This window comes from Frankliniella occidentalis, unplaced genomic scaffold, assembly GCF_000697945.3.
Source record: "Frankliniella occidentalis isolate FOCC.00 unplaced genomic scaffold, Focc_3.1 Scaffold35, whole genome shotgun sequence".
Classification (NCBI taxonomy): Eukaryota; Metazoa; Arthropoda; class Insecta; order Thysanoptera; family Thripidae; genus Frankliniella; species Frankliniella occidentalis.
This window is the reverse complement of record NW_026267165.1, coordinates 1,442,555-1,460,618: the sequence shown is the minus strand read 5'-3', so window position 1 is coordinate 1,460,618 and position 18,064 is coordinate 1,442,555. Positions and strand designations below refer to the sequence as shown.

The 18,064-nt window shown below is 42.5% G+C and overlaps 2 protein-coding genes across 6 annotated transcripts; one reads left to right on the top strand and one right to left on the bottom strand.

Annotated features, from left to right (window-relative positions):
* The first annotated feature begins 280 nt into the window (after positions 1-280).
* LOC113212776 (uncharacterized) lies at positions 281-3,265 on the top strand. 3 transcript variants are annotated; one of them, XM_052266130.1, is made up of 9 exons: positions 281-659; positions 767-887; positions 978-1,058; positions 1,144-1,296; positions 1,644-1,761; positions 2,145-2,305; positions 2,387-2,527; positions 2,665-2,792; positions 3,027-3,265. In XM_052266130.1, exons 2-9 carry the CDS (start codon positions 777-779, stop codon positions 3,223-3,225), a joined length of 1,092 nt encoding a protein of 363 aa, XP_052122090.1. In that variant the 5' UTR covers positions 281-659; positions 767-776; the 3' UTR covers positions 3,226-3,265. The 3 variants fall into 3 exon arrangements, with proteins under 3 accessions (XP_052122090.1, XP_026287378.2, XP_052122091.1); XM_026431593.2 differs by having other exon boundaries at positions 281-667; XM_052266131.1 differs by lacking the exon at positions 2,387-2,527 and having other exon boundaries at positions 281-667.
* A 74-nt stretch (positions 3,266-3,339) lies between these two features.
* On the bottom strand, positions 3,340-17,226 carry LOC113212775 (myotubularin-related protein 13). Of its 3 annotated transcripts, none has more exons than XM_026431591.2 (32): positions 17,059-17,226; positions 16,428-16,513; positions 16,172-16,327; positions 15,879-16,028; positions 15,559-15,778; positions 15,231-15,472; positions 14,843-15,148; positions 14,555-14,755; positions 14,258-14,439; positions 13,835-13,943; positions 13,539-13,745; positions 13,328-13,441; positions 13,025-13,219; positions 12,829-12,940; positions 12,309-12,718; positions 11,703-11,898; positions 11,488-11,621; positions 11,157-11,335; positions 10,872-11,068; positions 10,569-10,782; positions 10,293-10,486; positions 9,951-10,197; positions 9,407-9,638; positions 9,063-9,335; positions 8,576-8,987; positions 8,180-8,489; positions 7,951-8,098; positions 7,500-7,709; positions 7,242-7,398; positions 6,934-7,140; positions 6,765-6,847; positions 3,340-6,687 (listed from the first exon to the last, which is right to left on the bottom strand). In XM_026431591.2, exons 1-32 carry the CDS (start codon positions 17,111-17,113, stop codon positions 6,595-6,597), a joined length of 6,231 nt encoding a protein of 2,076 aa, XP_026287376.1. In that variant the 5' UTR covers positions 17,114-17,226; the 3' UTR covers positions 3,340-6,594. The 3 variants fall into 3 exon arrangements, with proteins under 3 accessions (XP_026287376.1, XP_052122085.1, XP_052122086.1); XM_052266125.1 differs by having other exon boundaries at positions 9,407-9,620; XM_052266126.1 differs by having other exon boundaries at positions 9,407-9,506.
* Positions 17,227-18,064: the final 838 nt, after the last annotated feature.

The window sequence follows — 18,064 nt, the reverse complement described above, 5'->3', positions numbered from 1 at the left end:
ACGCAAACCTCGCTCTTCTGGAGAGTGTCGGCGGCGGGAGAGTGAGAAAACATGCGGGGGGTGGTGGAGGAGAGAGCGAGAGGCGAGGAGCAGGCGGGAGGCTATGGTGGTGGTGGCTGACCATCGAGGGATCGCGCGCTCCCTCGGCAGCCAGCCCCCTGAAGGGCAAAAGAAATGGCTCCATGGTATTGAGTGAGCGAGAGATGTCCCTCAGACCGAGGCCGGGCTCAGAGCCCCGGCGGCCGTGTGCGTCCGCGTCCGCCTGCCGCCTGAGTCTCCACAGCGACGGTCTCCGCCCGGTAGTGAGCGTCACGGGAACGGTGCGCCAGTGCAGCCGTATGGGTCAATCATTCATGGACTCGACGCCGTCGTGCGTGCGCCCCGAGCGTCCCCTCGGGGCTCCAGCGGGCCCCCGCCGCTTCCTCGACCACACACCCTCAATATTCACACTCGTGTGTGGCACGCGAGTTTTGTCTTCCTCCCCCTTAGCCATTCATGAGGGAGGTGGGGCGGGTCCGGGTCGACGCTGAAACTTGCGCCGAGTCGCGCCCGCGGAGCCAAACTCCCCGCAGAGCGCTGCTCAGCAGCACTTTTGGCCGCTGACCAAGGAGGCGGGCACGGACCAAGACCTACGGCGCCGCCAGGAGGGTGGACCCGGGGTAAAAATGTAATTGTTTAAAAAAATCACATTTAAAAAAAATATATATAAACGTAAAATTTCTTTTGAAAATAAATGTGACTTTTTCTTAACAAATTGCATTTTTAGTCGGGGGGCCATGAAGTCGAAGCCTCTCACCACGTTCATCCTCTCGCTGCTGGACGACATCTCCCCCGGCAAGAACGACACGCACTGGAGGCGTCTCAAGTTTTCCCTACGCGGCAACTGGGTGCGACAGTGGGAAGCAGGGGCGGGGCGGGCGGTTCTGTGTCCGTGATGAAAGTTTTGGGGCTGCAACGGTTTCCTGCCCCTTCCACAGGTGTCGCTGGTCGCGAGCGTGATCACGCTCTTCCTGGAGCTGAGCGCGGTGACTGTCCCGGGCTCCATCCCGCACGACCAGGTCAGTGTACAACAGCAGCGTCTGCTGAGCGAGCCGTGGGCTGCTGGGTGACGTGCTGACACGCAGACCGTCGTGCTGGTCACAGGTGCCGGTGCACGTCTCCCTCCTCCTGGGCGTGTACTCGTGCATTTTCGCCCAGGTGTACCTCGTGCGACGGGTCCACCTGCTGCAGAGGTGCCTGGCCCTCATCGCGTCGGCCGCCTCCCGGGTGGAGGAGCACGTCGACGCCGAGTCGCAGGTAAAGAGTGTCGTGTTCTCCGATGGGATCGGGTTAGAGACTGAGGACGAGTCGTGTGTGGTCTTAGCTTCAACTGGTTTATTGACAGTTCGACAGGTGACGTATGAATGTGAGACTAGTACATTACAAAGAGACTGCGACAACGAGAATCAAGGGGGATGCCGTTCAGGACCCGCGCGGTGCGGCACGGCACTGTATGACGGAACGTGGCACGCCCTACCCGGACCTGGTACCCGCACCCGCCGATTGGGACCGACCCCTTATTTCCTCTTTCTCTCCCTCTCTCTCTTCCTGGCTCCGTTTGCCGCCGGCCGGGTCGTCGACGTGATTCACGTCCGTCCACGCAGCGGGCCATGTTGCGCACAGTGCGGCGCGGGCCGCGCATGAGACGCTTCTTCAACATGTGCGGCGCGGCGACCGAGGTGCTCGTCGTGTTCTCCCTGTTCAGCACGCCGCCGCGGTGGGGTAAGGCAATCACCCGGGACCCGGGGCACTGCGCTGTTGGAAGTCACGTTGTTGCCTGCTCGTGTAATTATTAAAATTGCGATAGCCGGGGGCCCTCAATGCAATGTGCGTGGTTCTTTGCCAACTTCTTTGAAACTAGACGAAGTTTTTCCGCTCAAATGCCTGATGTGAGGGCTGTCCGCCCACCCCGCCCGCCCCATCTGCTCGGGGAAGGAGCGCCTGCAAAGAGGAGGATAGACAATCGTTAGCGGTGGAGCGCACGGCTGTGCGGCTGGCTGGCCCAACTCGCAGGCGCTACCTTCCACAAAGGACCGCATAGGTTATGCGGTCCTTTGTGCTACCTTCTCCCGGCCCGGCCCCCCTTCACCCTCCCCAATCCGCAGGCGAGTCCCAGGACAGAGTGTGGCTGCACTACGCCATCCTGCTGATGGAGACGTACGCCACGTCATGCTGTCTCAACGCGTTCTACACCGTCATCGTGTACCTGCTCAACGTGTGCAGAGCCTGCGCCGACCTGCACGTCGCCCTGGCGCGGCGGCTGGAGGTGGGTACGAGTAGCACCCATGCCGGGCACGACGCACAGACACACACACACACACACACGCTCTCCTTGGTCTCCTGGCAGACGGGCCACGCCACATCGACGTGCGCGTCCGTCCAGGGCGTCGTCCTCAACGCCACCTTGGTGCTCAACGCGGCCACGAGCGACCTGCTGCCCCACTTGCTGTTTGGGGTGGTCGGCGTGCCCCTCATCAGTACTGTCGAGGTGGGCGCAGCGCAGAGAGGGGCGTGGGGAGGAGAGGGAATGTGCCCATCTCCCTCGCACTGAATGAGGACATTCCCAGCGGCCGTGCGGCCGTGCCTCCCCGCGCCGCTCAAACGTGACCGTCGCCGTGGCCCCAGGTGGTGTCTAGCGGCAACCTTCAAGACATCTACGCGGTGGGCACCGCCCCGCTTCTGCTCACCCTCTTCGTGCCCATCTGCTTGACGGGCGAGCGGCTCGGCGAGGCGAGGCGCGAGGTCGCTTTCAGGTACGTCCGGTGTACCTGTACCGTGTCAGGCCTACGACACAGCAGTAATGCGGGTTTGCCTATTCGCTCCGTCCGACAGGCGCCATGGCCCCTGGGGTATATGCAAACCCGTCACAGCTCTGACACACGGTACAGGACGAGGACGCGTTAGGTGTCGGAGCCCTTGCAAAGGGGGTGCAATCGCTCTACGGCAATGCAAATGCACACTAGTCCAGGTCCTCCTCCCTGCTTTAGGGCGGCCCTGGGTCCATGGCTCGAGGAGCTTCCCGTCGTACGGAGGCTACGTCTGGGCATCCTGGTGGCTGCCGAAGGACGCGGTGCACAGCTCAGGGGCAGCGGCATCGGCCTCCTGGACAAACCCGCCTGCCTCCAGGCACTCAAGTCGTGGTTCAGCTTTGTGCAGATGATGTTGAACTTAAGGGACAAGGCGTAAAACAAGGATTCAAGTTCAATATAGAGTGCTTCGCGCGGTATTCCGTCTGCTTCGCTGTCCAGGTATTCCCAATCAACTTCCGGATCGCCTTTGGAAGTAATAATTACTACAGCATTGCATTATAAAACACCAAGAGTTTATTTGGTACACAATGTTTACAAGAACAATCACAATAGAGTTAATTTCTCTCAACATGCATCTTTCATCTAAGAGTAACAAACACAACATGTGTACAACATACATCACCTGAATAGAAAATCAATCATGCTACCAAACCATATTTTCCAGCTGATATGTTTTCTCCCTTTTTGAATTTCAATATTTCGGAGAGCTAAAACAGTGCAGACAAAAGAGAAACTTAAATTCATGTGTAGGCCAACGGAATGTGTCATTAGTACAAAATGACAACCAATAATTATTGTCTGATAATACAGCACCTAGCTTTAGGGTTTGTAAAATCCATACATTTCATGACCTTTACAAATTTCATAAATTTATTGCACATGTTTTCAGCAATGCAGTTAAAAATTTGCAGCTTTGAAATACCTTTATAAAACTGAAATTAGTGGAATACATGCCATTTAGCATTATGGGGTAGAAAAGCACATAAATACAAATTGCAGAATATGTATACAATTAAAACAACATAATTCATAATGGCATTAAACACATAAACAGACTACAACATGCATATACGTTGCATTACCCGTAAGCCAATATACCTGCATGAAAATTTCCCTCATAGCAAACAAACAAAATGAAAAAAAAATAGTGGAAAAAAGTGAAGCCAAGACCCAATATTGTTCACAAATTATTGGAGGAAAAGAAGTTAAGTTTGATTGTTTCAGTCTTACTCTTGGCTTTGACTACAATTACTTTTCAAACACTGAATCAACCATTATCTTTTCATTTGAGTTTTCATTAGATACAAAAATATTGGCCACAAGCTTTGAAAGGAAAGTCTTGTGGAGGCTGCAATCATAGGAGTCAATTTAGTCTCAGTTTCCAATTAAAATGTGAGCATTTAAGACTCAGTAAAACTATAGAAGGCAAGTAAAATAAAATAAAGTAGAATAGTTTTTGGTACCTGATCAATCAGCAACCAATAACAAAGAGAGCAAATGAATGATTTTCTTGTTTCGATTTTTTAAAAAGAGGGTAAATTTAGAACTTTGGCCAAAGGGCAAGTGCTGAAAGACACTGAAAGATTAATATTAATTTGAGCCTGTTTTAGGAAGCCCCAATTGAGAATGTGTCCAAAGACTTCCAATCATAACACAGTATGCACCATGGTGCACATTCTCAAAACATTCAAATTATTAATTATCATTTCACATTTGGCACTGAACATTATCACACACATGAGACACAAACATCTTCCATTGATAGTGGGGAGAAAATTATTCTTGAAAGTGTCCTAAGCTGATGATACACAATAATGTTGGCTGTGTTAACAGAATCACAGTAAGCCTACACAAATTACAGATTTGTCAGTGCATGCCAAAACTGTCAAATGATACTAAATTTATAAAGCAGACTATTCTACAGCAATAAATATGTCTTATGATGAAAAGAAATAAGTAAATTATCAGTCCGGCTTTTGCATAAGTTGAACATTAAATTGACCTAATTTGCAATATAAAAGTAAAACCCCACTAGAAGACTCACCATTTGAGTTCAGAAGTGGAAAACGTGCCTGTATGTTGAGCCGATCCAAACCAATAACATTCAACGAACTGAATTTCTTTATGGGCAGCACAGCATATTAGATACTATGTCTCATAAACAAGAAAAGATAAACCGATGCAAAAATAAGTCCTTCAAATCATATGAGAAAGATAAGCTAAGGCATAATGTTCAAATAAGAACTAAAGTGAGATTGATTGTCAAATACCATTTTACTTCCGTCTACAGGAGCTCTTCAATTACAATCAGTCGCATGTAGATTAAAAGACTCTAACACGGCCATGTTTTCTAAAGGAAAAATCAGATCAACCATCAAAGCTGGAGGCTGAACAAGGAGGTCACATGGGAACAGTATTATGAGGAATGTATTACTTTGAATAATCTTAGAAATTGGCAAGGTAGGAAAAGAAAAGGCATGACTTAAAGTGTTATTGTTCACAATTTCTACAGATTCTATAATTTTTTGAATAATATTGTCAGTCAACAAATACTAGGACAATGAGACATTAATTTCCGTAACATATGTTTACATCCTTATAGGCCTCCAAGAACAAAAATCCAAATTGGTGGTTTGATATTTCAAGACATAATCGTAACAGTTTATAAATTGAACTACATAAAGAAAAAAGATATACTCTTTCTCTGGATATAAACAGCAGACCTTGTAAACCACAGAATAAATTTAGCATTCCAACAGTCTGCTGTGCAATTTAACCTTTGGCGCTTATACTTTTGAGATTGATTTTGTAAAACTGCATTAATCAAGTTTGCAGTTCATTTCTGAGGAAAGAAGCAATCAAAAAATTAAAGAGCTAGGTGATATTGTTTATATTGTACAGCAGGCAATGTTGGTTTGCTGAGTCAGTGATACAAAATGCAATTCCAAGGATCTCTTCAAATATTTCACTTTACTAGCAGTTAATAAAAAAATAGTGATGATTACCCAAACTCTGAGTGATACATAAGGAAATATTGTCTTCTAACAAGCTTTCAACACTTCATTCATTCATAATATAGCAGTAGTCAATACAGTAAAATAGATTTAATTGGTTTGATATGTGTGCCCCATCCTTGATTTTTCCTCTTATCACAGAAACCTCAGAGATGGGCATACAGTTGACGAGAATACAATGATACCAGGTAGAGCATAAATAAAACTAATATAAAATCATGAAATTCACAAAATGAAAACATGATGTGGATACAAGCTCCAATGTGCAGTAACAGATTTAAAATTTCAACAATATTAACTTGCTAATGAACCAAGAACACCGGCGAAGCCATATTAAAACAGCTGTGGTATGGTTCAAACAAAAGTAACATTAACAGTAACAGATATCTGCAAATTTGTAAGCAAGTAACATTCAACAACCAGAAAGCTGTGCCTATCTAACTCAATCATTTTATTTGCAACATATGTTATATTCAATGTACAATAAAATGTTTTATACAAAGGGTTAAGTCTAAGGGTAACATATTTATTTACTTATGTACAACAATGACAAGATACAAATAGAAGTGCAACAAAAGCATTTGTACATGGGAAAGACTCTGAGAAATATTTGATTACTTTACCTACACAATCATTTGATTTAAAAAAGGAACAATAAAAGCACTGCATTATTGGTTTTACATCATGGCAATTGAGTTGCAGGCATTATCCTTAAGGTACTCAGTAGTTAGTTATTGCAAGCAAGCTTGAAGCTTCTCTATCCATTCTTGGGCATCAGCATTCTTAGTTGCACAGAAATTGTATGTTCTACGGCTTGTTTTCAACTGTAAGAAAAATATTTTGAATTTTGAATTGAATGAATAATTATAACAAACATCACATTGTTAGAGGAAAGACTTACATCAAAGAAGGATTTGTCATCAGTCTTTTTAGGAGGGCCAGGTGCTGGCGGTGCGGGTGCTACAGACATAACTTCTGCCAAGTCTTGAAAAAGAGTGGAGAGAATTTTTCAGACAATTGCAGATAATAAATTACCAAGACAAACAGTTCAAAAAAATAATGAATCATACCAATATATCCTTTGCTCTCAGAATCCTTCACCCCATCATAGTATCTTAGCTGGTGTTTAATGGAATCTAAGACAAACCAACGCTGCTTCCATGCTTTCAGCAAAGCACCTCTCTTATACAAGAAACCTTCATGAGTTCGGTTCTCTGCCACATTTGAAGAGAATTGATCATAGTACTGCTGAGATGACGTTTGCATTGTGGCTATACCTAAAATATAAGGATACCATGAGATTAGAGTATTCCTCGTCTGACAATAGCAATACAATACTTGAACTATGCAAATAGTAAGCTACTGTAAATCCACTTACTAGAATTCACAGATCCATTATCACCACCATTTCTAGTTAAAGTTTGATTGGGATTGCTGGGATCAGAAACAGCTTTATACTTCGTACAGTTCTTGGGCACATTTTCCTGACATTTGTCATGGCAACTATATCCACAATCCATACAGCGCAAGCCAGTCTATGAAAATATAATTGATATGTTAATAAGACACAAAAACAAAACCAATTTTCAATTTTAAAAAGCATGCATTGAGTATAAACCAAAAAGAACAAAAGTACCTTCACAGGTCCCCATAAAACATTAGAGCAGTAGTCACAATAGCTAGGGGTTGTATAAGAATATCGTTCAAATCGGTGGGGATGGGAATATACATGAGCAGCATCTTGAGCACCAGCAATTTTCCCTCGCATCAATATTTCCAAAGTTGATCGTTTGTGTAGCAATCTTCCATGAGAGCGCACTAGCTGCGTGCTGAATGATGCATGTCTCTGGAAAGGAAATATCATTTCAAATGAATATTCATGCTACAGTTGGGTCCCATTAACAATATCACAGTGTATAAAGTGTCAGGCCTTCAACTTTAGCAATGTTGCGGTTGTTGTGGGTTTGCCTACTCGCTCCATCTGTAAAGCGCTATGGCCCTTGGATCAGGTAACCCGCAACATTCCTGTGTTGTAGCCCTGACACACTGTTCCATTACAAATTGATCATCTGAGAAACATAGATTACCGTCAATGAGTCTGTGGTAGGGAGCTCAAGTTTATCCCAAAGAACTTTCCACTTTTGTGGAAGGTGGCCTAGTTCAGCTTCTAGACGATGAATTTCTTCCAATAAATATGAGAAAGCATTGGGTACAAGATTGTCAATCATGTCATATCTACGAAACACAACACAAGAAATTAGGCTTTAGTTAATGCTTCAACTGAGTTTAAATTACAGGATGAGAAGAGGTACATACCCCAGTGTGACAACCCTACGCACAGAGTGAGGCGAGATTCCATCTGCAGCCTCATTTTCTTCCTCCTGTTGAGAGTCCTGTTGGATAACTTCTAAGTCATAGGCAGGCCCATGAGACAACTGTTCACTAAGATAGTATTTCCACACATCCAAACTTGGAAGCAGTGATTGTGGCCTTAGAACGGGATTTTCAGAATCCGAAGCATACAAAAAGTTGAAGAAGAGCGGTGATCGAGCATGCTGCTTTTCAATATAGTCAAATAGTGACTGACCTAAATTGGTCCCTTGGTTTGTACCAGCAAGTCTTCCACCTACAGGTAAAATAATTCTGGTTAGTTTTGATGCAAAATACACTTTAAACATATGTACCTGTAAGTAGACTTCTAATTAATCTTACCAGGGTAAACCATGTCATCATCAGAGCCTGCAGTGTCTACTCCTTTGTGATGAGATGTGAGAGATCCTCTTTTATCTTCAACAGCAGCAATGCCTACCTCTACTCTTTCAAGCTCACAATCAAGAAGAAAAGTGCGGAAACGGCAAGATACAGAATGATATGCAAGAAAACGCAAGTAGAAGTCATTGAATTCAAAGGCAAGGGGAAATTGTTGCTGAATTTGATGTACAACATCTAGAAATTGAAGGAATGTTGGAGCAAATCCGGAGCTGCTGGCTTGTGAAGTAGCAGACAGATTGCTTCGATGCGAAAATCTGTGACCAAAAGCTAACCATTCTTTTTCTATAAGAACTCTAAAACCTTCAATTGTGCGATAATATGGATCAAGACAAAGTTGAGCTACAGATGACACCTGCCAAAATGAAAATAGATTAGACTATAACTGTGTAGTAATAAAAGATAAATCTCATCCACATTGTAAAAGCACCTGAGCAGTCACATCCCACCCATCTTCCAGGCAGAGCATGACTGAAGAGCGTTGAACGTCTAACAAATCAACGACTGCACCAGATAACTGCATGATATTTTGAATTTGTTGTAGCCACTCAGAGCTTTCAATTAACTTATGAAAAGTATGTTCTGGCTCTGGATCAGCAGAGCTTGGAATACAGGCACGCATGAGCTTCTTAAAAGCTGCTTTGGTGTGTCTGACATCTGCATACTCCACAGGAATGAAATCTGTTTTCAAGGGCGACTCAGACTGGAAAAGTGGTTCAATATTAATACACACACAATTTGAAATTAATTCTTAAGTTAAAGGATTCAACTAACCTTAACACCTTTCATCTGGGCTTTTTCACCAAGAATATAGAGGGCAGCTCTTTGGAAGGTCTGAACACACTCAGTCCCTGAATCAGAATCTGCTGAGTGCCTGATATTCCCCCGAGGAGGAACAGGTAAATTAGTTAGAGAACCCTGTGAACTGTTGCGTCGGTCTTTAAGTGATCCCCATCTTCCAAAAGTCTTGGGACCACCTTTGCCGCCACTGCCACGAGGGAACATACTGTAAGGGTTGGTAAGAGTTAACCATAAACTTGGCTGTGCTGAGTGTTTTATTTACAATATAGCAAAATTTTGCAAACTTATCAATAGTTACTTATATTTGTTATTTTTTTTAGATAGATATATTTTTTAAGAGTTGTGTTAAAAATTGTAAGCAAGTTGTTAGTAAAGCAAGAATGTTAGTAGGAGTAAAAGCCCAAGTTTAATGGTTATAGCAGGTAAACAAGCAGAAGTAATTGCATGAGCCTCTGGGGAGAAGAGGCACCATGAGGCCAGAAGCCATGAATGTAGAATTAAGGTAATGCACACTTACCCCAATGTACCCATTGCCTTGTTAAAAGGATTAGACCTTCGGGAAATTTCAGGTGTCAATGTGTTGGTCAGCCCATTTGCAATACCACTATGATCTTCAGCAGCCAATAACAGAGAATCAATACTCAGGTTTGAGTCAGAATTATCCCAGGCAGCACCTTGCCTCATCACAGCCATTGGTGTAAGAGACACCAACACTGATAAATACTTCTCTTGTTCAATGGAAGAGGTACTCTCTGATGTTGACACTGTGTTTATTAAAAAGTAGAAATAAAATGCAATTTTCAATTATGACATAAAATATTCCATAGAGACATAAGAGTAATGCGAGATAAATTCTGACCTGTGGCAGTAGGGTGGCCCTTCAACATCCCCATTACTCCCTTCCCATGATATCCAGCACCACGAAGCAACAAAGCTTTAGCTTTTGGGTGCTGCCATGTTATGACTGGGATACGTCCGTGACGGTAAGAACGGCAAAACCGGCGTATACTTTCATCAGTTATTGCCCATGGGACAACAAGTAAGGCTGGGTAACTGGAATTTTTTTTAAGAAGAGAATATAAGTATTGATCTTGAGTAGAAAAAAAAAAAGACTAGGTAATCAAATAATCTTTACCTCCTGCACATCATATAAGCACTGTTGACAGTGGTTAGCCTAAATGTATCTCTCTGACGTGAATTTGTAGTGGAGCCAGCTGAAGCACTATTTATTAGCCCCAGTCGCTGCCAGTCTCTCACATAACTTCGCTCTGTTAATCTTTCCAATGTTTTTGCATCTGTTGGAGCAGAAGGTGGAACAAGGCCTGGTCCAGGAATTTCAAATTCATCCACTGGAAAGTAATTTTAAAAAAAAATTAGTTTCGATGATAGAAGAAACAGAGCAAAAACAGATAATATTCTAGTGTCAAATATTTCTCACATGAAATATCATCCTCTGCTCCATAATCAATATTGTCAGTGACAGGCAGTGACATACGGCCTGGGGATGTCATATACTTGTTAATATTGTTGCTATTTGTTAAATTGGGCAAGACATACTTTTGCCTTTTGGAGGAAGTTTTCGGCTTGAAACCAGCTCTTCTTGCAGTCTTTAACAATGTCTTCTTGGCAAAGCCCCTGCACAGTAGCAAGGTGGGTAAGAAGTCTAATTTAATCTCATCTAATAACTATTGTGGTTTTAAATTTATATGCAGATAGAACTTACTTTAGAGTGGCATTTTTGCCCTCTTTGCCCTTGTGAAGTGGAGTCTGGTGCACTACAACTTGACCAGTGAAAGCAAAGTGATGGAATATATGGGGCGGATGCCTAATTCGGTGAATTGTTTTGCGGAAATGCTCGATGCTTTCAGGTGTCACTTCTTCATCAAACGCTACTTTCAAAAGCTGAAAAAGAGTGTAACAGATGTAGAAGATATAGAATTTGTCACATTTGAAAATATGAGAACCTACATAAAAGCGAAGTGGATAATTTAAATTGAAAACATGTTATGTTATAATACATAATACAGATACAAAATTGAAGAAGATTGTATTACTTGAAATGTACAGGACCGGAGTTGAAGGCCTTCTTGTAAACATTGATCAAGGTGGGCTGATGGTGTAACTGTAGTCCTCTTCTCCTTGGTTAGTGAGGTCACAGGGAATGCACGAACCACAACTTGTTCACAAGCTACAAGAACAACAAACTCAATAGTAATACTGACAAGGCCTTGAATTGATGGATGAGACAAGCAAAATAGAAAAAGCTTACCAAGTGAGTCACATGGAATCCCCTTGAAAATAATGCGATAATTTGTTACGAAGATAGCACCTTCAGCAGGCAGTAAGGGTGGTCCACCAACTGCTCCCCCTGTTCCTTCTTCTCTACCATCAGGCAACAAGTACACTCTCAGTCCATCCGTAACTTTTTCCTCCCCTGGGAGCATGTTTGGTGTAAGAATCTTTGGCTAAACAAAGAAGTATCAAAACATTAATATACATTCATGATATGAGAAATAAAACAAGGGAGACATGGAACACAAAATTAATTTTGATCGAACTTATTCTGTAACATAAAATATCATCCTTATTGTAGTATGAAGAATGAGTACTGTTCTCAGTGCAGTTCCCACCAGCCATATTTCCTAAACTAATGATCAAGGCGAAAAATAACACAATTTTTAGATCTATCAAAATACCCAGAAATTTCACACTGAGACTACTTCAAAATATGACAATCCTACACATGCACACACTAGCTCCCCCCATAGAACTACCGCTGCAGGCGCACTGGTAGGTGAAGGTAAAAAACAAGTAAAAACCAAGATTTACACTTAACAATTTAAGATTTGACAGAACATTTCACATGAAAAATTACCTTTTGAATGGGTGGTAATCTTTTGCTTTCACGATGGACTGCTTCTAATGTTTCAATGTGCATATGAACAACACCAGGTATCATTTGATGAAGACATCTTACATGTTCAGGAGAGACACCTCCTTCAGTGCATACTTTATCCACAAACCGCGAAACCAGACGAATTACTGTTGCACCAGTTTCACCAGGATCTTGCTCTTCAAAACCAGATTCGGCATCAGCACTATCACTCTCAGCAACACTATTTGTTATGCTATTTGATGCCCTTTCATCTTCCATAGTGTGGTCTTGGCGATGCTTCTGGGCTGCTACATCCAGAGGGACTAGTAAATACACCATGCGGTTGGCATAGTGGATTGCTTGACTGTACAAAGTGGCCTCCTCACTTGCCATTAGATCTTTTTGTTTATCTGTAAATACATAATTGAAATATTAATTAATTTAAATAATTGATACGAGTTGAATGACAAAGCCCAGTTCCTGTAGCTCCAAAAATTTAATTTAACCAATGAGCACTCACCAGAATCATAAGTTGTCCATATCCTCATCTGCTCTGCAGCAATTTCCAAAGCAGAACATTCCTGGACTCTATTATAACTTGATCGGTGATCCTTCCATACAAATTCTTTGCTCTAATAAAAATTTAAATACAATAAAATTATGGTACTTACGAGGTCATGAGCATTTTATATAACAAAATCGAAGAATTTTCTTACCTCTCGAGGACTAACAGGGCTAATAGCCATGTCGGAATTTGTGAGACGGTTCTGATGAGGAGTGTGTGGTGTGTGAGGTCCATGTGAATGACCGCTTGTTTCCATACGAGGTAGATACAAAGCCTTTATGTCCTTTTGTACATCCTGGTTAAAAGCAGCTTCCCAAAATTGTTGGTTTTGCCAAACAGCATGTTCCTGTAATGACATTTAGGGCATTCATTTATAGCAATAGGTACACAAAAGATTTCTAAGTAACGCAATAAGTAAGGTATGTTGATGACAGTTGCAAAGTCTAACAAGTACCTGAATACAGGTGTATGCAAACTGGATGACCCCAGTGCACAGTTTACGGCAAAAAGCAGTGGCTAGAGGAAGGAGAGCAGCAGCAACCCCATGTTCATCCATTGCTGAGTCATCCTAAAAAAAATGTAGTTTAGAAAACCATTAGTATGATCAATTTTTATTATGACTTATCATGTAAAAGTTATAGAGTAATATGAAGAAAAATTACTACCTGAAGGGCATAGTTCATTAGTTTCACGACAAGGTCAAACTGCTGATGTTCTAATATAGCTTTATTGCCAACCACATGTTGTGCCAACTCCGTACAAAGGGCTAATCGAGCTGCTTTAGATTTCAAAGCTCTAGTGACAGCAGGAAATGACTTACGAGCATCAGATATTTTGTTTTCAAAGATGCAATTGATACAGTTTCGTAATACCTGGAAGAGGGAAAAAAAATCAGAATGAAGTTAAGAATTTCCAAAGAAAAAGAAAGGAGGTTTCTTATCTTACTCAATATGGTACTTACCTCCAATCTTCTGGCAGAGTTGCTAACTACATGACGATTATCATTAACATTTGAGATATGGGGTCCCACTGGCACTATTCTAGGTTGAACAGTTTTAATTGACGCAAGCCTGTAAATGAAATGGAAATGTACATGTATACGACAAAATCCACAACAGCAATTGGACAAAAATATCCTCAACAAATAAAGATTAGATTAATATTATAATTAATGTAACTTAGTTTTCATCAATCAGTCATTTATAAAATTCTTACCAAAAGTCACTAATCCAAAGATGCACACAGACAAAAAGTTTAAAAATTACATAATGTAAGAGGCAAAATGAGTCTTTGCCCTTAGGTATAGTAAATAATAATGATAGAAAATTAAGATTAACTCCTGTCTCAAACCATCCTCCCTACATGTACATAAAGATACACTTACCTTGATTTCAAATTATTTTTACTCATATTGTCATCAATGATGGCTTGAACTTGACTGATATCAATGTGAGGGAAAGGAGGTTGATGTATCCGAGCAAAAGCTCCATCTGGTGGCTTTAAAATTTTTTGAACATATGGTTGTGGATTTGGACTTTCATTGGTATATAATTGTTGACCTAGTTCCTAAACAGGAAAACAACTACTTAGTTCAGTTGAGATAATACAAGGAAAACTGTGATTTGGTCACAGCAGAGATTAGAATTCAGATGATACATGATACTAAATACTCTGGCCTTACTTGAATATGCGTAAATAGAAGTCTTGGATCTTGGCTTTCCAGTCTTAAATGGTCTCCAATATTACTGTACAATTCATCCCAGACATCACATGGTCTCCAAGGAGGGCCTCTTTCTTGGACAAAACCGGTGAAAAACATACACTCCAAGACTCTTGTAGTAAAATCACAGTCAGTCAGGCCCCGTTCACCCAAGAAAGATGCCTGAATGGAAAATAGACAAAATAAAACTGATTTTGTTGTTGGTTGTTATGGTTAGTTATTAAGTACAGTATGTCTTTAAGAACATACCCTTGCAAAAGCAATCACAGGTCTGGGATGAATCCTGATAATGGTCAAGCAGCTGCGGTATCCTTGTAAAAGTTGTGCCAGTGTTCTCATAAACACTGCTCGAATTTCCTTGTCTTGAACAGCAGGTAGTGTTGATCTCATGGCAAGAGGAGGAAAGGCATGATCGGCACATGATAGTTCTGGCTGTAAGACCTTGCTTAAAGACTCAAAAGTGTGACTCAAGAGAGGTTCACTAAGTAGTGGGAGAGAAACTCCGTCTGGAACAAATATAGATCCTCCATCTAGATCTGCCATGATGACATCCATCTGTTGGAAAATTGATAGATAAAATTAGCATTTGTAACTGACTGAAAGTTCAAAGTATAGAAAAGACTACAAGGATAAGTACCAATTCTGCTACTTCAGACTTCAGAGATGAATGAACACCCATCACAAAAGGAGTTGGGGTGGACAGCACTTCGACAAGTGCAGCAGGCAAAAGTGGAATGTACACATGACAATAGCGAAAGGGGTACATTAAAGCAATCAAAGCACGGCAGCCATCAGTCAACCTTGCATATGATTTAGAGTGAAACAAAATTTTGTGCTCTGTCATAACAGCACAGAACAAAACCAAAACATTTCTTATACCTGCAAAACAAGAGTAAAAGGTAGTAGCTCAGATAAAACTGTTGAAGAGTAACTGTAAAAAGATATGCGTAAATAATCTCACTTACCAAGTTGTTGAAAGAGAAGGTGGACAGATGAATTTGTGACTGGGAGAGATGGGCTTAGTGGAGGTTGTAGGGCCTGCCTATCACCTGCGCCTATACTAAACCGCACCTGAGGTCCACCCGGAGGAGGAACTTGAATGCATCCCAAAATATTGCCAACTAAGGTTTCCAGAGGAATTGCTAAGCCCTCAACATACACAGTGTAGATGATCCCAAGACAATTCTAGAAAGTTTAGAAAAAGAAAAAAAAAAAACATTGATACCATTTAGGCTATGTGGCTCAACTTTAAAATTAATAATGAACAATAATATGATATACTTACACGGAAGGTTTCAATGTAATCTTGACGTGAAACCAATACAAGGCACTTTGGAGCATACATTATACTGTGATGCGATATTGTGGGAAGTGGCCTGGGTAAACTGCCACTGAGATTTGGGTGTGAGTTTTCTGCCTCTACCTGGTCTTCTTCCTACCAAGATCAGAATACAAACAAATTTTAATAATTTTAAGGAGTTGTGTACAGTACACAATAGAGAAAAATGTAAGATTAGAAATAAACACAGAAACATTAAATTAACTTTTTTGAAAAGATGTTAACTGTAACATTTTTACCTCGTCTACAGGTTTGCTGGGTGTGATAGAAACTGTTTCGTTGAAGCATAGACAAGCGCAATAATGCCTTTTGGCATCTATATCCGTGAGAACTGAGACAAAGAACCGAGGTTCTTGTCTTTCTGATGATAGGGCCCATCCTTGTGGTTGGCAAAACTGGAAAAGTAAGTAGATATTATACAAGATCATAAACACCACTTTTACTTTTTTTAAACCCTTTGTGAAGGACGTGCAACAAATGAATAAACCAACTCACCCATTCTATACCGTCAATGAATGGTGTATCCTCCCAGTCCTTCTCAGGAAATCGTTGTATGATTACGCCATTACTAACACCACTCCCTAAAACCACAAAAAATTAGGCTTAAGTCTGGGGTATACTTTCTATGTTTCCCTATCTATTCAACAAACATAACATCAGACAAGCATCCAAGATACATCAACAAAATTATTACATGGGTGTCACCAGACCGTAACATAATGGATTTCAGATGGAAAACAACATTATACGATTCACGGCAAGACTGCGTTGGACATCGAGGCCACCAAAGTTGTTGTAACAGATCGTTAAAGGAACTATTTTGGCTAAATTACATGTATTGCGAAGTAAATAACATCGAAAAGGTTAGGTAAGCCTATCTTGGCAGTGCAAATAGAAGGCTATCAAACGCATTCCCAAGTGAGCAGTGCCATGACCCTGGACTATCTGACTCACAAACTTTGCAAACTTTACTGACAGCAATGAAACATCAATATTTTGACATCAACAAGCTACTACTCCTAGCCGTATGACATCGTCCGAAAATAACGCTGACAGCAGAGTACAGGGCAGAGGCAAGTGCTAAGTATCCGTTCTTTCCCCTCGAAGCATTTACCGTGATACTTACGCTCTTTTTCATGATCGTAGCCAATAACTACGAAGTAATCCGCTAATCTTGTCATTGCACAGATTTGTTTTGTTAGTTATTCTAAGGGCACATTTTATTAATTGTGATTGCTGCCATCATGATGTACAAGACGAGCCAGCTAGTCACTGCCCGTTGGACGTTGGATGAATGAACCCAACCTATCCACGGCAGCGTTGACGTTTCCAAGGGCGGGTAATTCTTTATCGGTTTGAAAATCAAGTTCATAAGTGCGGAAAGGGTTTAACAATTGTGCACCAACGCAGAAGAAGCCAATGTAACGATACTATTCCTGCATTGAGTAAGAGGCTGAGTGTCAACCGGCAGGCGTAGATCCAGCCGACTTCCGATAAGGACGTTAAAAAAATGGGTGGGGCCGGGAGGGGGGGGGCGTAGTGCGTCCCCGGTAGGAACATGATTTTTCTGCTACTTTTTCTTTAGGGTGAAGGTCTGCACCGGTGTGCGCGGATTCCTCAGAGGCACGCGAGGCGCCTCAAGTTCTCTTTCACCCATGGCCCCTCCTCCGAAACCCCCGCAATTTGGAATAAATAGCCGACTGGGAAGCTCTGACTCATGCCCTCTCGCGTACCAGGCGCCTTGGCAATAGGCAACCCATTTGACACCCATGTCCATGTATTGGACCATCCTTGCAGTCGACCTTTCTGGTGCTCGAGGACCGCATTTGAAAGGTCCCCTTAGGCGCACCTACAGTATGAGCGTTCGCAGAGGCGACGCGAGTGCAAGTTAGACGTCAAACCCTGGCAGGTAGGTGCAGCCCACCCACCGCACCACCACCTCGCTGCACGGGGGAGCTGAGGTCGGGCCACCTTGGGTCGGGCCATCGGCTGCACACAGCTGCTTGGCGGGCTTGCCAACCCCAGGCGTTGCAGGCGCTCATCGGCGTCGTTCCTTGTGGGGGCGCATTTAGAGCCGATGAGAAGTCCCCGCGGTCTAGTGGGTGTTGCCCGTGCTTGAGCCCCCCCCCCCC

Bases quoted from the DNA above. Each gene is read 5' to 3' on its own strand.
- LOC113212775 (XM_026431591.2), bottom strand. From the start codon at position 17,113: ATGACAAGATTAGCGGATTACTTCGTAGTTATTGGCTACGATCATGAA. The intron at 10,487-10,568 runs GTAAAGATTATT...AAAAAATTCCAG, and splicing joins GCTTATATGATGTGCAGGAG to TTACCCAGCCTTACTTGTTG. The intron at 6,848-6,933 runs GTATGATTCATT...CTCTTTTTCAAG, and splicing joins TGAGAGCAAAGGATATATTG to ACTTGGCAGAAGTTATGTCT.
- LOC113212776 (XM_052266130.1), top strand. From the start codon at position 777: ATGAAGTCGAAGCCTCTCACCACGTTCATCCTCTCGCTGCTGGACGAC. The intron at 888-977 runs GTGCGACAGTGG...CCCCTTCCACAG, and splicing joins TTTCCCTACGCGGCAACTGG to GTGTCGCTGGTCGCGAGCGT. The intron at 1,297-1,643 runs GTAAAGAGTGTC...CCGTCCACGCAG, and splicing joins ACGTCGACGCCGAGTCGCAG to CGGGCCATGTTGCGCACAGT.